This window comes from Alexandromys fortis, unplaced genomic scaffold (assembly GCF_014885135.2).
Source record: "Alexandromys fortis isolate MF-2015 unplaced genomic scaffold, M_Fortis_MF-2015_v1.1 scaffold_12, whole genome shotgun sequence".
Lineage (NCBI taxonomy): Eukaryota > Metazoa > Chordata > Mammalia > Rodentia > Cricetidae > Alexandromys > Alexandromys fortis.
In genome coordinates, this window is record NW_026067937.1 from 19,508,643 (window position 1) to 19,526,759 (window position 18,117).

The 18,117-nt window shown below is 44.8% G+C and overlaps 1 protein-coding gene across 1 annotated transcript; it reads right to left on the reverse strand.

The window, feature by feature from the left end:
- Positions 1 to 267: 267 nt before the first annotated feature.
- Positions 268 to 14,927, reverse strand: Tsnax (translin associated factor X). Its single transcript, XM_050147081.1, has 6 exons — positions 14,685 to 14,927; positions 14,375 to 14,479; positions 12,318 to 12,432; positions 8,585 to 8,715; positions 5,209 to 5,336; positions 268 to 1,976 (listed from the first exon to the last, which is right to left on the reverse strand). Exons 1-6 carry the CDS (start codon positions 14,698 to 14,700, stop codon positions 1,599 to 1,601), a joined length of 873 nt encoding a protein of 290 aa, XP_050003038.1. The 5' UTR covers positions 14,701 to 14,927; the 3' UTR covers positions 268 to 1,598.
- Between the last annotated feature and the right edge of the window lie 3,190 nt (positions 14,928 to 18,117).

The following is an 18,117-nucleotide window of genomic DNA, read 5'->3' on the forward strand; positions in this document are numbered from 1 at the left end:
AAAAAAACCTCCGTATTAACCTAATCTATCTTAGGTTTCTCATTTTTATCCAGAAATTACATGATTAGATTTACCAGGTATTTCTCAATGCTATCAAACAACAGACTCAAGAATGGGTTAGCTGGAATAGAAAAGGTCCTAACCCCCAAGCCTGACATCCTGAGCAGGTCCCAGCACCTGCACGGTGGAAGGAGAGAACGACATCCACAGCTGTTCTCTGACCTCTACTCACGCTGTAGACATTTTTAAAAAGTTAAAACAATGAGCTTCTGTATTTTAATATTTTATTCAAAATTTGCTTTAAGTTTCTGTAAAACATTCTTCAATTCATCATTTTAACATTATAAATTCAACTTGAAGTAGTTGAAAAAACAAACAAACAAAACAGGCAAAGGGACGGACTATAAGCAAGCAGGAGAACAAAGCCCACCGTCACCAGGACAAACAAGCCTAACTTATCGGGCTTGTATGCACTATATTTTCCTTCCGGTAGTAATATTTGGAAAAATTATGCTTTCAAAGAACCAGCCCTTACAAATAGATACTCTTTCCAAAATAAACCCAGCATCTAAGCCCTAATGCGCACAGAACTAGTTGGAAGCAGTGGTGGTGTCAGCCTGCAGGTCACGCTCACACCACCTTCACACCACCTTCACACCACCTTCACACCGCAGATGAGCTCTCACCGACTGGGAAGGTGAACTCCAAACCTCTGGTCCTCCTCTGTGTTGGCAATTGTCTTATTGCTAAATTATACATAATTCATTTTCTTTGGCAACATTATTGGCTAACACCAAGGGACAAGTATGAAGGTTTGGGCTGTCAGCATTCCAACCACGGTAGCTGTTCTACTGTGATTTCTAAGAGGTGCCAGACTAGGAAAGCCACCACACCTAACACCAGGACCACGGGCCTACCTGCTCACAACTAGGGACAAGAGTAGAATTACTCAGCATCGCTGGTGAAAAACAACGCCAGCTCCAATTCCTCACATCTGCAATAAAGGGAAAAACTAAGTGGAGAAATTAACATCTGGATACCCATCAATTTTTTTTTGCAAAGTTACTTTGAATAAACTCAAAGTTGTCTGAACTTGTTCAAAATTTTGCATGAATTCTCATTATAATACCACTAAAACTTGTACTTAAAAATACTGATATCTTACATTTTTAACTTCTTGTTCCATGTACTAAGCCTATTTTAAAGGCTTGCCATGATACTGCCAAGAAACTTCCAACAGGAAGCTCACTTCAGAAGTTTCACTCCATTTTTTTCTCCATATACAGAATCACCCACTTAAGAGGCTTCCTCTGAAATATGTCGCTCCAAGTTCAAAGTGAATTAAAGTAGGTGTGGCAGAAAGTGCTACAGGAAGCATGTTCACACAACAATAAAGCAAACACCAGGAATAAGCACATATGCAAATGCTTGTGAACGTAAGAAATGTTCCTGAGGACAAACTTATACATAGCTGTATACAACTTCAAACTAGTACAACTAGAAACATCTACAAAAGCCACAATAAAGTCAAATGCACACTCAAAACAGTCTCACCAACTGGCCTCCCAGGAGCTCTTCAGAAAGCAGAGTGCAGCTGCTTAAGAAATGCTCTCTTCCTGATCAATCATCTCTGTTTTAACTGAAAACACATCTGCCAGCATGTGTTTGGGAATCTCTGAGCCCCGGACTTTAAGGGCGTAACAGGCGTTCTCCACTTTGGCCAGGCTCTGCTTCAAGGTGTACAGCTTCTTAGAAACCTCATAGGGCCCGGTGTTGCCAATGAAAGAAAACCCATCATAAACCTGGCGTAAGAACTGGCTCACTTCAAAGGGGGTGTCAATGTCCCCATTCCCCACACTATTGATGCACATCCGCATCAGTTCTCCAGTTAGGTCGGCCACTCCCAGCAGGTAATCAACAGGGGTGATTTTCAGTCTCCAAGTAACAAGCGGCTTATCTTGTCCATCAGAGGAGGGCTGATAAAGACACAAAAGAAAGTCACACACAAAGAAAACACTGATAAAGTGAATGTATCAGGCATCACAACCATCAAGTAGGAAAACAATAACAAATCAGGCATCCTGGTCTTCCCTATGTGTTAACTATATGGCAGGGGCACAAGGAATCCAACCAGGCACTGGGTAAGGAGCTGAGCAGGTGGCACAGACGTATCAGAATAAACAAATACAGCCAATGTAAAACCAATTTTGTCCCACTTCACTTGACAAGCACAGTAGACGCATGCTAGCAAGGCCAACTTGACGTCACTGTGACTCCCTATCAGACAGCAGTACGGTACCCTCCTTCAGTTCTCTTCCCTCATCTTCGGCCGGCTGCTTCTTCACTATTCTGCACTGCCCATCACAGTCTGCAGCTGTACCCCGTTCTTGTCAGTGCCTCCATCTCCTACCTCTCATGTCCAGCAAATCAGAATCTTGAATCAGTGCTGAGATCCTTGTCAGCTCTACACTAAGCAGCCGAGTACAAGTGAGTTTAGAAACAGTAATCATGTCTACAGACTGTAGAGTTCGAACTACTGCAAGTTACTCACCAATCCTTTTAGTTATTCTCCAGTGGTTTTCTTTATTAGTTTATGTGTATGGGTGTTTTGCCTTCATGCATGTCTGTGTACCAGGTTCATGCCTGCAGCCTTCAGAGGCCAGAAGAAGGCATCAGATCCCCCTAGAACTGGAGTTACAGATGGTTGTGAGCCTTCATGTGGGTGCTGGGAACTGAACCAAGTTCTCTGAAAACCCAGGCCCACTCTCAAATATAGCATGGTTCCTTCCTATATGTCCTTCCTGTGTAGCCTCTTCATACACTAGTCCAAGTCTCTGGTACTCTCCTCTGTGCCCTACTCAATCCCCAAACTCTTTAGTTTCAGGAAATGAATTAGCCTAACTTCACAGACTCAGTCACCTCACGCTGCCTCTCAGCTATCTTTGTAGTACCACAATATCCTTACCTATATTACAGCCCCCTCCATCGTCACCTATCATCCTCCAGTCTCAAGGACACAAATCTTTCCTCCGGTGTGAACTTAATTTACAAATGACCTTGATTCATCTCCTCCCACCTCTTCTAGGACTTTGCCTCCTAACATACTTGTCTCTTGGCAAGTTTTTTCATCTCTCTCTAAACCTCAAGTTTCCTCCTCTGTAAATAGGATTGATTATGTTACCTACTTCAGAAGTCTTTTATGGATTAAATTAAGACAATATTCAGTAAATCCTTGAATGCATGATGTGCAGCCCAAGAAAACATCCCATAAATGTAGCTGCTGCCATCACCACCTCCATCATGTGCCTCTCTCTGCATGAGTTTCTTTCTGGGAGTGATACCTACACTGTAACCAATGCACGCGGACGCGGCCAGGTGAAGCAGGAAGTGCATTGGGGCAGTGGCCTGCAAAGGCACACAGGAGCGAGCCGTGCTGTGTTTGAGGGACTAACGAAGTCCTTGTTCTAAGTAAGTTAAAGTGCAGCACAGACTGAGACTAAAGACACACATGCAGGACCCCACACTGAGGAATTTGTTGAGAGTCTCTGAGAACTAAGTACAGAAGTGGCAGAGTGAACTTCTTTTTATTACTGTGATTGCTGTGCACTGATCTCAGTCCTACTCAGACACTTCAGAGAGACCTTGTGGCCCAATGGCCCATGACAGAACATGAGAAACAAGGCCTACTGACAGCAGGGGTGATGAGAGCCAGGTAGTAACAGAAAGAGGAAGCCCCCAAAGCCTGCTTCCTTTTGAAAGCACATCCATCATAAAGGGTTTTGGGGATTCTGTGAGCTGAGACTGGTATTTATTTGTTTGTTTGTTTTAGGAAAACAGGAAGTTATAGTAGATGGAAGAGGAATGCATTTCACATGCCACTTAGAATATATTTCAGAAAATAAATAGTCTGTTATTACACAGAAAGGGTCTTGATTGTAAGCTGACTTTAGAGAAATAGGCATGTTAAAAAATAAACAAATTTAAAGTTAAATTTGTCAAAATAAAATCTGCTTCCTGGAAACTATCAGCAAGGTTAAAACTGCGTAAGGTACAATTTTTCAAGATGAACACCCGAGTGTTTAAGAGGACGGTGATATCACTAGTGGGTCAGGCAGAACGATTTGGACAAAGCAAATGCTTCCAAGGCTCCCTCCCGGCCATTACGCAGGCCCTGCTCTACGAGCTGACGAATGGCTATTGCTTCCTCCACTCTTCTGCTTGTCTGACATCCATCATAGACATTTTTTAATGATTTTGACAATATTCTCACAAGTCAAGTTAAAAGAAATTTTTTTTTATCAAATTTTCAGAATGTCCTGTCCCAAGAATCCAATGCTAAAGGGAAAGTTCTTGGTGAATGCAGACGCGTCTCCTGTGAGAAGTGCATCCGGGTCATAATCTCAAACGCCCTGAAAGAGCACACATGCTCAGTCTGCCCCACCCCCACTGTCTCCAGGAGGCTGCTCTCATGGAGCAGGACAAATGACTGGCCCCACTGCCTCTCCTGAGAACACAGTGGACTCCTGGGAGCGAGTCGCTCCCGTCCCCAGCTAGGTTATCCTGCATTCTCACATTTTATTTCATGCTCTGGAAATCCTGACGTCTAAGTTTCTTTGTCCACCTAGCCTGACTGAGTGGTGTTTTTAAAAATTAATAAAAGGGGAAAAAAGGAGTAGAAAAAATCCTGTTTATCTTAATACATGTGAAAAAAGAGATCAAACGCCCACTTGCTTGCCTGAATGTTGTATGTTCAAATCCAAAAGGGGAAAGAAGTACCTCGTAAGTCAAACTGCAAACACTCTTTCCTGAATTCAGAAGAACTAGGCAATGCCTATGCGCATATGGTGGTCTGATGACAAATGGTTCTCACCACGTGACAGCTCTGTTGTAACAATGAACTGCTGTCAAGTATAAACACTGCTTAGTTAAGAGACCTTTGTACGTTAAACTCTTTCATAAAGCCCTTTGAGGTAGGTGCACACACCAGGGGTCCCTTACATACCCCTCCCAGCAGACTTCAAGAGCACAGCCTGGGTTCTGAACACCCTGCTGCACGTGGCGAGTTTCTTACTCCTTGAAGCCCTGTGACTCTTCTTCTGTCACCTTAAGACAGTGCTTCCCTGGTGAGACCTAGCAAACCAGCTTCAGGAAGCCAATTCCCATGCTGCTGTATAAATTATATAATGAAACATGATTTTAAACCCTCACCGTCTTGCTTTCTTTCCCACTGTCTTCTGTAGTGAATGTCAACTGCTTGTTAATCTCTTCCACACTGATTAACGAACGAGTTCTGATGAAGTGTTGAAAAGACACAGCCTCCACATATTCTTGCAGTCCTGAAAAACAGCGAAGAAGGCCACTGGGAACAAGCACCAAATTACAAGCGTGTCACCAGAAAAAGCTAGAAGTTACTTATCACCTAGCATGATAAAAGTGTCGGATGTCCCTGCAGACTGTATCAGCTGAGGCAGGGCACACACGCACTCCTGGGCCTCTGTACCAAGGCCCGTCTACGGCAGCTGGGATGGTGATTGGGGCACATGTCCTGATCACTAATGCGTGCCGTGCACATAACAGGCATAAATAATAAAACGAGGAAACGTAAGATCTGTGCTATCTCACAAGAGTTCAAGGACACCTGGCCCCAGACAGAGAAGCACTCCGGGTCACATGTAGGTAAAAGGATGTTTAAACAAGCTATGTTTCAACTTGATGAAAAGGACATCCGTTATGTTCAGTGTATAATCCCCAAGGTGAAAATTTTCAGCCCACTGCCATACTCCAAACAATGCCTTCCCCTGTGCCTCTACCTTGGAGGAAATCCAAAAGGAATTATTTACAGAACCTGCTTCCAGTAAGAGAGAACTCTGGAGGTTGCTTTTATGTAATTTGTTCTTTTTTACTTTATTCCTCTGTTAGAACATACACAGGGAAACCCAGTTAAAGGCTTCTGATTCTTTTTATTGATTCTCATTGTACTTAAGCCACACACATTCAATCTTATCAACACCAAGCCTAGCCTGAGGATGAACACATGAGCAAGTTCAACCTGCTTTGCAGGATTTTAATGCTTTTCATAGAAAATTGTTAACCACAGGTACAAGCCCCAGAGGAATGGAAGGTCATGCTCATACAAAGACTTGTAGGCAGATGTGAATAGCAGCATCCCTCATAAGAGCCAAAAGTAGAACAACTCCAATGTGCATCAACTGATAGACAAAATGTGGTCTATCCATTCATGGTTACACCATAACAAGAAAGTATTGGTGTGTGTTACCCCACAGATGAACCCTGAAACCATGATGCTATGTGTCCATTATACAACCCTATTTTGTGAGATGTGCAGAAGAGACAAGTCCAAAGAGACAGTGAATTAGTGCATGCTAGAGGGACTGGATCAAAACAAGCTATACTGCAAGTAGCTGCTGTCTGTTCCAGAAGGCAGAGATTAGGTTGGTGCAGCATGTTCAGAACAGAGTAAGAAGTGTCATCCTTATCAACACAATGTTACAGCGTCCAAACTGAATTGTCAACTTTCTGAAACAGGATTTGAGAAAAGCGAAGGGATGCTTAGAAATGAACCTGGAGAAATACTGGAGAACCGGGACTGAAATACCAGGCAGGAGGACACCGCAGTAGCACACCCCCGTCAGTCATCTAGAAAATGACTCTATCTGTGCATTGTAGTCCTCAAAATTTTACAGAGATTTTTCTAAGTTTGTAGTATAGAATACAGACTTACCACATTGTGATAAAATGGTCCCCAAAGTATTTACTGAACCATTTCCCATTTAAACACAATTTGAGGTTGAGGCTGACTTCGGGGACTGTTAGTCCTGTACTAGGTTTTACCTGATATTAAAGTCAGTAGGTTCAACTGAGTCTGGAAAAAAAGAGACCAAAGATGACCTTCATCAAAACTCCCGTGAAGCCTCAAATTCCTTACGCATAAGTGGTAGAAATAATTTAGAAGCTACAAAAGCAAAACCTGTGACTGTAAAGAAGAATGAGTATGTGTCTCCAGCAAGGCCAGCAGAGAAGCTCAGGCACAGGGATGGACACCTTGAGCCCAGTTCATGGCCAGGTAGGCAGAGTAGACATTATCTGTTTTAAAAACCAAAAATATCACCAAGCGGTGGTGGTGCACACCTTTAATGCCAGCACTCTGGAGGCAGAGGCAAGCGGATCTCTGTGAGTTCAAGGCCAGTCTGGTCTAAAGAGCCAGTTACAGAGCAGGCTTCAAAGCTACAGAGAAACCCTGTCTCGAAAAACCAAAAATAGGGCTGGAGAGATGGCTCAGAGGTTAAGAGAACTGACTGCTCTTCCAAAGGTCCTGAGTTCAATTCCCAGCAACCACATGATGACTCACATTCATCTGTAATGAGATCTGGTGCCCAGAACACTATATACATAATAAATGAATTTAAAAAAAAAAAGAAAAACCAAAATAAAGAAAAAAAAAATTTCTAACTGACCACAAACACTCATCTAACCCATCCTTCACATTCTTGAATAAATTAATTAAAACACTGGTAAACAGTATTTTACACATGTAAACATCTCAAACCATAAGTTTCAGTGATATAGACTAAACTAAAACAATACAAAAAAATTTTTTTTTAAAAGTGTTCCTTTAAGATGCAAGGGATTCCCTGACCTGTTAACTTCTCAACAAGAACAACAAAGAAGCCACACATTTCTTAAGTAGCTGATGTCAGGCAACTAACTGCACATTTGCTTATTCAGCTGTCCCTGTTGACAGGTAAGACTACTCGTATCCAGCGTGTACTGTTGAATGTACTGCTGAACACGAGGCCACTGCCTGCACTCACACACCCTCCCGGGGAAGCATCCTTTCTGCCCTCAGCACCGTGTTCCTTTAGCTCAATGCCAGAGCTGCTTTATCTCTAAGCCAAAGGAGTGTCCTTTGGAGCAACACCAGGGCAAGCACTCACCAAGTAAAGCAGTGGCCATTCCTGAGCATCATACTGTCAACACTGTAAACACATTTCATTCCTGAGCATCATACTGTCAACACTGTAAACACATTTCATTCCTGAGCATCATACTGTCAACACTGCAAACACATTTCATTTCCCTACGTTTAATCTAAGTAACTTTTTAAGTCACAGATAAGAGCTTCTTTTGACTGCATCATCCTAAACTTAAGAATAAGTATCACTGCTTCTTCAGATCAAAAACTTCATTTTAAATTCAGGAAAGTAATGCATGCTAAATATGCCAATACTTGGGAGGCAGAGGCAGGATTAAGAGTTCAAAGGCAACCCTAGCTATCTACAGACGCTGAGGCCAGACTGAGCTATGAGACTGTCAAAACTTCATTTTAAAGACTTCATACGGGACCAGTGAGAAGGCTCAGTGAGTAAGAGCACATGCCACCACACCTGACGACCTGAGTTCAAACACTGAGACCCAAATGGTGGAAGGAGAGAACCAATTTCCATAAGTTGTTCTCTTCCCTCCACACATGGGCCCTGGCATATGTACGTGCACACACACACGGGTGTGTAAGTTAGTGAAAACTGACATATTCACACAGCACTCTATTAACTCTGAGACTCACCTGTGGTGATAGCTCGATGGAACTGGTGCATATCTTCTCCTGAGAGCTCTTGGGCGACCTGTAATATTTTCTGTCTGACACCATCCAGTTTAAGTTCTGATTCAGTCAGTATCTCCTCTATATCAGGAGCACTATAAAGACATTAGGAATATTGAAAACATCAGCCTTGTGATCAAAACTAACTATAAGAAAAACCTTATTCATAAAAAAATCAACTTCTGTAGCTGGCTGCTTCCACCTAAAACAACTCAAAAAAAAAAAAAAATAGTCATACAGAACAATGGTTTCAGCCCTGTAACCAGACACCATGAACGTGGGACAGGACAACAATCAGGGAAGTGAGACACCCGATGTCCATCTCAAGGCTTGGAAGAGTTTCCAAGTGACGATGTAGGAAGAAGCTCGGCAGAGCCAAAGTTGGCCTGAGTTGAAAAGTTGAAAGGTCAAGAAAGCCCAACGTGCAGGGCAGAAAGCCAGGAGAAGCTGCAACACTGACAGAACTTCAGAGCTCTGTACCACACAAGGGACTTCCTCAAGTCTCCTCCTGAGTATAGGTCACTGCAGGCAAGGACTAAAACTGTGGCCTGGCACCCAAAGCCACAAAGGAACCACCCAGAGAAGGCTGGCTGAACAATTCCCATAGCCTACGGACAGCAGCAGCACACACTACAGAGATATTAAAGGAAAATTATTCCAGATGGAACTCTGAATCCATGTGCCAAGGAATAAATGACATTAGAAATAGTTTAAAGTAAAAACAATGTGTCCTGGGGATAAAATACTGAGGTGACAATGGAAGCCAGGCTGAGAGGGAAAGACCACTCTACAACATATAAGCTGCTCGCCCTGATGTAACATGACATGGGAGCGGCCCTTACTTTCCAATGCACTGTAGTGACTGACAAGTACCGCAACACCAGACCTGAATTCACCAAGTTAACTGTCATACAGAACCATGTAAAGCAGCTCTAAGTCTGGTATCCATAAATTTCTACTAGCCCAGGGCTATCTGAGAAAGATGATCCAGACTATGAGACACACACTGTACACCATCAAGCAACGATACACACACACACACACACAGACAAAAGGACAGAGAAGGTCCAGAGCTGGGGAGATGATTCAGAGGATAGGTACTTGTTATGGAAGCATGAGGACGTGAGTTCAGATCCTCTGCACTAATAAATCCCAGCCATGATGGTGCACATCTCTAACCCAGTGCTATGGAGAGTGGACACACACAGTGGCTGGAGTTCAGTCTGCCAAAGTAGCAAGCTCTAGGTTCATTGAAAGGCCCTTTGTCAAAAAAAAAAAAAAAAAAAAAAGAAGTTACATGAGAAGATATCAGAAGTGGACATCCGCCCTCCACATGCACTTGCAAACACACTTACATATAAACACATATATGCTCAATCCAAAATAAGGCAGAAGCCAGCATGGTGGCACACACAGTTCTATTACAAGGGAGGTGAAGGCAAAAGAATCCTGAGTTCAGCCTGGACTACAGAGACTCTGACTCAAAAGACAACAAAAGGGCTGGAAAGAAGCCTCAGACATTAATAGCTGCACAAAAGGACAAATAGCCAAAGGAAGGGAATGAACACCTATCCTTATGAGGTAGATAAATGATCTATTTAATAAGCATCTCCACTATTTAACATAAATTGCCACAATTAAATTTTAAAATGTAAGAAAAACAAGAAATCCTATTTAAAAGTATAGTTTCGTTGCTTTTTTTTTAAAGAAATTTGGTGTGGTGATATATGTCTCTAATCACAGCACTTAGGAGTTGGATGAAAGATTGTAAGATCCTATCTTCAAAAACAATTTAAAAATATATAATTAATAATCATCAAAGGAACCAGAAACAGACTGCAATGAGCTGAAAGCTGAATGAGAAATTAACCATATTTTCAAATCTAATATTAAATTTTTTACATCAACTGTAACTTAAGTGGGTAACAGGTTCCAAAAGATAATCCAGGGGCTGGAGAAATGGATCAGTGGTTAAGAACACTGGCTGTTCTTCCAGAGGACCTGAGTTCAATTCCCAGCACCCACATGGCAGCTCACAACTGTTTCTAACTCCAGTTCCAGGAGATCTGCCATCATCATATAGACATGCATGCAGGCAAAAACCACCAATACATATAGAATAAATAGTTGTTTTTTTTTTAAAAAATCCAAAATTTAATGTATTTTCCTCAGACTATCCTTATACACACAAAATATATGAATATATGTAAATGAATGTGTTATTCCTTGGAAACTACAGCTCCCAGACTTCTCCTGGATTACCGTCACCTGTGTGCGCGCTGGCCGCGCCCAGGTGAAGGCCATTCCTCCCAGATAACCTTGCACCCCCCCCCCCCCGTTAAAAGCGAAGGTCCACGAGGCTTTGCCCTCTTGGCCTCTCTCTTGGCCTCTCCCTTGCCCCAACCCTTGTGTGTCTGCACGTCCCACCCCTTATTGTGTTCCCCTCTCCATTAAAGTTATTATTCCTTTAAAAACGGCGGCGGCGTGGGTGTGTGGACAAACACAGGATAGACGAGACGCAAGAGGAAGAGACGGACACGCGGCTCCCATGTGGGTGCACTTTAATGGGGAGAGGGGAACACAATAAGGGGTGGGACGTGCAGACACACAAGGGTTGGGGCAAGGGAGAGGCCAAGAGAGAGGCCAAGAGGGCAAAGCCTCGTGGACCTTCGCTTTTAACGGGGGGCGCAAGGTTATCTGGGAGGAATGGCCTTCACCTGGGCGCGGCCAGCGCGCACACAGGTGACGGTAATCCAGGAGAAGTCTGGGAGCTGTAGTTTCCAAGGAATAACAGAATGATCTAAACAGAGTATGAAATCCTTAGGTAGGGGCTGGAGAGATGGCTCAGCAGTTAAGAGCATTGCCTGCTCTTCCAAAGGTCCTGAGTTCAATTCCCAGCAACCACATGGTGGCTCACAACCATCTGTAATGGGGTCTGGTGCCCTCTTCTGGCCTGCAAGCATACACACAGACAGAATATTGTATACATAATAAATAAATAAATAAATATTAAAGTTAAAAAAAAAAAAAGAAATCCTTAGGTAGGCTAAAAGAAAGAACTTTCCCACCTATATGTGAAACACTGCTTTGGGGGCTGGGGAAATGGCACAGCAGGTAAGAGTGCATACTATCGTCACAGAGGACCAGAGCTCACTTCCCAACACCCATGTGGAATAGCTCACAACTCCAGGGATCTGACTGGCTAAAATATTTTTTAAATTATTTTATGTTTATGGTATTTTGCCAACATGTACATCTGTGCACCATCTGTGTGCCCAATGGAGACCAGCAGAGGGCATCAGATGTCCTAGAACTAGAGCTGTAGACAGTTGTGAGCCACTGTGTAGGTGCTGGGAACTGAGCAATCAGTGCTCTTAACCACTGAGATATAGCTCCAGTCCCAAATATTAATTTTTTAAATGTATATACTTGTATTATCTGATACTGTTTAAAATCCAAAATATATCCAAACATCCATTATTATCTATTGAGATACAAAATAAATACAATGCATCAGAAAGCAAATTTATTTTCTAATTATATTTATGTGTGTATCTGTGTGTGTGCGCACACTCATGTTCCGTGTGTATGGAGGTCAGAAGCCAACTGAGGTAATTATAGTTGGTGACAAGCACCTTTACTCACTAAGCCATCTCCCCAGCCCTTCAAATAACAAATTTCAAAGATGTTTACCCACCTTGTAATTCTATGGAGAAGAAAAATTGTCCTCTTACTTTCAACAGTTATATCCCGACTTAGCTTCACAAGTCTCTCATATTTGTCGTGCCTTGCGTCCAGCTCCTGCTGAAATGCTAGAACACATAGTGATGACCATGAGCGTTCATTCCTGACTCACAGCTGGTCAAACACAGAAGGCACATGCCAGTGCGGATGTAGCCAACACTGTAGTCGCCTGCCTCCACGAAGACTCAACAAGCAGAACACAGAGGCCATGACAGTAACTCTCAGAACAAAGACACTGAGCGCTCCCCTCTAGCTGCGATGCACAGGAACACGGGCTTCAGAATCCCTGGAAGCTTGTACAGAAACCTGTAAACTATTTTAAAGTGACACTGGAATAGTAAGGGAATACTACAAACCACCTTACTGTGTCTTCAGAATATCACTGTCAGGGTGTAGTTTCCTACAGGGCTGGGGACAGGGTTCAGCTGGTAGGGTTCTTGCCCAGCACACACTAGCTCTGGGCTTAGTCTTCAACACTGCATGGAAACAATCCCCAGAAGACGTACGTACTTGGAGGGTCACCGATCTCTCTGCGCTCTTCCCAACGTGGCTACGCTGAATAGTAAATCTTTTCTCTATAAAAAAGGGCACGGTGGCAGAGGCCTGCACAACCCCCAAACACTCAGGAGGCGGGGGCTGGAGGATTAGAGTTCAAGGTCATCCTTAAGAGACCAGTCTGGGCTATTAGACCCTATCTCAATGATGATGATATCTGAATTTTGCCTAATATTATAAATGCTGTCAGTCTGATATTACAGATGCAAAGTTAGATGACCGCATAGTCTCAAGGAGATATAGGTATAAATAACAAGCAAGTAAGTAAAATACAGTAATAATAAAATAAATACATGGAGAGGGTTTAGGGAGAGAAATTCATCTTATGAATGGAAATTGAATGAACACAGTGTTTGTCAGCAAGGAACTGCTTAAGTTGGGTCTTGAAGAGAACATGGTCCACTGGAATGGTAATGAAAGCACTAAGTCAGAAGCAAAGAACTAGTAGCCCACAAGAGAAACAGGAAACCAGAGGAACGCTGGAAACACACAGCTTGCTTTCACTCGGTCTCCAGTCACATGCTCTGCTCAATTCTACCTGGTCTCTACGCTATGCAGATCACTGTAGGCACTGTGTGCTTTCAAACCGTCCACAAGTTAGTGAGACCCTTCTCTTTACGGGTGCAACCTGCTTCCTTCTCCTAAACATGAAGCAGTTCTTCATTTGCCTTGCTCTTAACAAACGCAATGTGGCAAACACAGTCTGCATCCGGAAGCCCTTGACTATTGTGTCCTATGAAGATGCTAACGTTAGTGAACAGGGAAACTGTTTCACACTAAGCTGGGCAGTGGTGGCACTAAGCTGGGCAGTGGTGGTGCAGGCCTTTAATCCCAGCACTCGGGAGGCAGAGGCAGGTGATCTCTGTGAGTTCGAGGCCAGCTTGGTCTACAAGAGCTAGTTCCAGGACAGGCTCCAAAGCTACAGAGAAACCCGGCCTCGAAAAAAACAAAAAAGAAGTTTCACATTAAATGTTACTTTATACGGAAATATGCAACATTCTTTACAACTGTCTTGTACGTGACATCATCTTCTCATGGAACATTTACTAGCTAGCATATATATTTATATTTAGTGTGTTAGACTGAGCACAAAACTTATTTTGAGGTAGCACTTTGCACAGAATAGGAACTGTTAGTAAATCTTGTCTTGTTACATGTACACAGGTATTCACAATCCCCTTAGTCTATTAACTTGGTCATGTTGATCCTGATACCTGAACGTCTGGAATACGGATTTTCAGAGCAGACCTAGCACCAACACAAACCAATCAGAAAAAAACTAAGCTTCACATCTGCATGGCGTAATTTCTATCTTGTTTGTTTGTTTGTTTTTAAGGCAAGGTGTCACTAAGTAGCACTTGCTAGCCTGGATGTCCTAAATAGTTGAGGGCCGCTTTTTGGCAACATTACGGATACACGATCGTTACAGTTCTAATTCTCCTTATGGGAACTTACATTTGAAGGCCAACATCACCGGCGAAGACGAACTGACATCCTTCCCTTCCCTCCTTTGGTTATGCGGGAAGTTGTCATGCTTCCTCTTCCTGAAGCCTCCTGGTCCTTACGTAGAAAAGAAGAGGAGCTGGATAGTGCCCTTCCATCGTCGCCCTTGGACAGCCCGTACCCCTTCCTCCCGCGGCACCCGTAGGGCCTGGCCTCCCCGGCCGCTTCCCCGGCCGCACGGGACGTGCCCAGGCCCTGGGATCGGTGACAGCCGAGCCGGGCACACGAGGCCCAGCCCCTCCCCTTCGCCCCGGCCCCGCACCTTCTTTGCCGCTCATGACCGCGGGGCCTCAGCTCGCACACGCAAGGACCGCAGTCCCCGGGCCGGCTCGGCGGGCGAGCCGAGAGGTTGTCGCCGGACTCCGAAGAGCGCTACAAGAGCCGGTGGTGAGCAGCACAGGGTCCTCGTCGTCGTGGGCCGCCGCCGCCACCGGAAGCGGAGCCTTCCCGCAGCCGGAGCCTCGGAGCAGCCGGAGCCGCGGAGTTCCCTCGACCACGCACACTTCCGGCGCGGGCCTCCGGAGCCGCGACGGGTGCGCCGCTTCAGTGGCGTGCATTTCCGGCCGCGCACACTTCCGGCCTGTGTCCCAGAGACACGCGTCCCCGGCGCGCACCCTCAGCCGCGCGCGTTCCCGGCCTTGACCACGAAGATGGAGCGCCCACCTGCGCTATGGAGGCGGGGTGCGGGCCGAGCCTGGAGCTTGGCGGGCTGATTATGGTGGGCCTCCCTTCAGGCCTCTGAGCAGCCTCCCGCATACACGCATGCGCGCCACTGCAACACCCTGGGCGGGCCTGGAGGTGTTGGCCTTAGCCTTAGTTTCCCCCTCTGTCAAATAGGGGTGGTGATCATCGTGAGGTTCGAAGAGAAGCAGCTTTGAAATAGATGGGAAGTTTGATCCCGTTGTTAGGTCATGAGTTTGAGCAGATGCTGCCCCATCTAGCTGACTTTGGCCACCCCAGATACCTTGACACTGGCCGGTACCTGGAGACCTCAGCAGCCCCCTCCCCCCCCCCCCGCCCCCGTTAAAGACCTGTGCTCAAATATAACTAGTCGCTGAACACAGGCCCGCCATCTTCTTCAGTAAGTTGAGGCATGTCTATGTTGCAGACTTTTGGTGTCAGTCTTTCCTCCCTGTTAACTTAGGAACCGAGGGACAGTTAAAGGAAAACGCAGTCAGGTAGCGACTTCGAGGCCATACCAGGAGCATCTCAGGAGGGTTTTCTGCCTTCAGTGGCCTCCAAAGTGTCTTCCAAGTCAAAAGCAGGCCGTGAGCTGTTGAATCTACAGAAGCTGGAGGGGTTAGACAGGTTCCTTGTGGATGCAATAGCCCCCAGGAATGGCAGTTGATCAGGGTTGAACACAACTCTGTTGAGTTTCTGAGATCGATGAGCCTGTTCACGTTCACCAGTCCTCCTCTGCTTTCTGATAGACTATGATGTGTGTCTGGAGAGAGCTCAGTAGGAGAAGGGCTTGCCATGAAAGCAGTAGGGGCCTGAGTGATACCCAGAACCCACATAGAACATCACTGGGAAGATGGTGGCGACACATCAGCCCTTGGGCCTGCTGGCTCCTCAGTCTGGCACACTGCGGAAATTCTGAGCCTGTGAGAGACCCTGTCTTTAAAACACTAAATGGTGGGGAACACCTGATATTACGCTCAGACAAACACACACAAATACTCCGGGAAAGGGAGGAGATGGCCAGGTGAGTCAAGCTCTTGTCTTCCACCCACATAAAAGCCCGATGGATGCAACATGCTGCCGGTGATTTCAGGGAAAGCAGAGATTGATCCCCAGGGAAGACTAGCCTACATGCTCTAGGTTCACGAGACCCTGTCTCAATATACTAGGGGGATAGCGATCACAGAAGGTATTCCATGGTTCCTCTGGCTTGAACACACACGCAAACATACATATATGAACATCATGCATGCATGCATGGCACATACCTGGAAGCAACAAACAGAAAAACAAAAATGTGACTCAACCATGCTTTTAAGAGAGAAAGAGAGAGAGAGCGTGACTGCTCTGATATCAACATCATAAACTAACTTCCTGCATGATTTTAGGAAAGCAGTCCTGTAACAGTCATACAGTATGTGCTAATTTATCATACTCGCCCAAGACTTCACTTCCCAAAGCCTGAATCTTCCTTTTCCTTCTCCAGCAGTCCACTCCCTGGTTCAGCTGTAGCTCTGCCACCTGAACTGGTTTTTTTGCCCCCATTCCTTTTCATGGAGCCAGAGTTTCATCACCTGCCATGACTTCTCAGGGTATTTAAGGGAGGTAAATCCCCTGAGCATTTTCCCAGCACTAATTTGCATATGTACTTAACCCCAGGCCTCCCCAGTGTCCCAGTGAGCTACACCTTTGCCGGAACATCTTTCAGCGGCTGTGGTACCGCCAGGAGAATCCTTTCTGCCTCCTTCTTTGATTGTTTCAGGCACTAACACATAGTGTCGGTACACAGTCAAACAGTTGTTTGTTTTTAAAGGGTCATTGCCACCCTAAATCATGGAAAGGAGGAGGACTTGTAACATCTAAAGCCTGGAATGTTGTCCCTCCCTCTGTTGTAATTGCCTCTGTTGGACTGAGGGAAGCCGAAGCCTTGCAGAGGCACCTGCTGTTATTCTGTAGCAATCCTCCCCAGTCACCTTTACAGGGGAAATGTCATGTTTCAACTAGCGTTCAGCTCCAGGAAATCAGGTAACAGGCGCTCAAGCGCTGGTGTTTTCACCGTCTCCTTTACATCGTTATTACATAAACTAGGGATTGGGATCATGGTAGAAGAACAGAGACTTGAGTTACAGTTTTAGGTTGGGTGTGGGAACTTGGAAAGTCTTTGTTGTTGTTGTTTTGTTTTGTTTTGTTTTCTCAGTTTCACAGGTTAGTAATTTAACTTGGAGGATTGAGTAAATTGGGATGAAGGAGCTAACCCAGGCTAGCTTCAAACTAGCTTTATAGTTTAGGATGACCATGAACCTGTACCTTCTAAAAGCTGGGATTACAGAAGTGTGTAATCACTTGCACAGGCAGTTTAGGTTTTTGGGTTTTTTTTTTTTTTTTAGGCAGGGTCTTAATATGTAGCCCAACACGGCCCAAAACTTGTCATTGAGATTAGACTGGATTCAAATAATCTTGCTGCCTCAGCCCCCTGTAATGATGAGATTACAGATGTCTCCTTTGATAACCCAAGAGAAGGAAGCCAAGTTGGGATGCAGAGGGATTAATCAGGAACTAATCGCTTCCCTGTGAGCTAGGACACCTGCAGTCAAGAGCAGAAAGCAGCCGGCAGTGAGAAGGGACAGCTGCGTGCACTGCTCTCTGGCAGTGGAAAGAAGTGCCATCTGTGCTGTGACACAAGGATGAGCTGACTGGAATAAGGCAGTCAAAAGGGGCCACATGTAATTCCACTAAACTAACCTATGAGGTGTTACTTAGGGCTAGGAGACAAGGAAGAAAGAAATGTCATAGCCAAAGGTAAGGGCTTTCTTTTTGGGTGATAGAAATGTTCTGAAATTGACCATGGTGGTAACACAAATCTATAATAATACTAACAGTTCTCCAGTTGATCACTATGTAAATTTTATGGTTTATCAATTGTATTTCAATAAACATTATTATTTATTAAAGAGTGAACCAGGCATGGGGGCAAAGACCCATAATCCCAGGTCTTGGAAGGCAGAGGCAAAAGG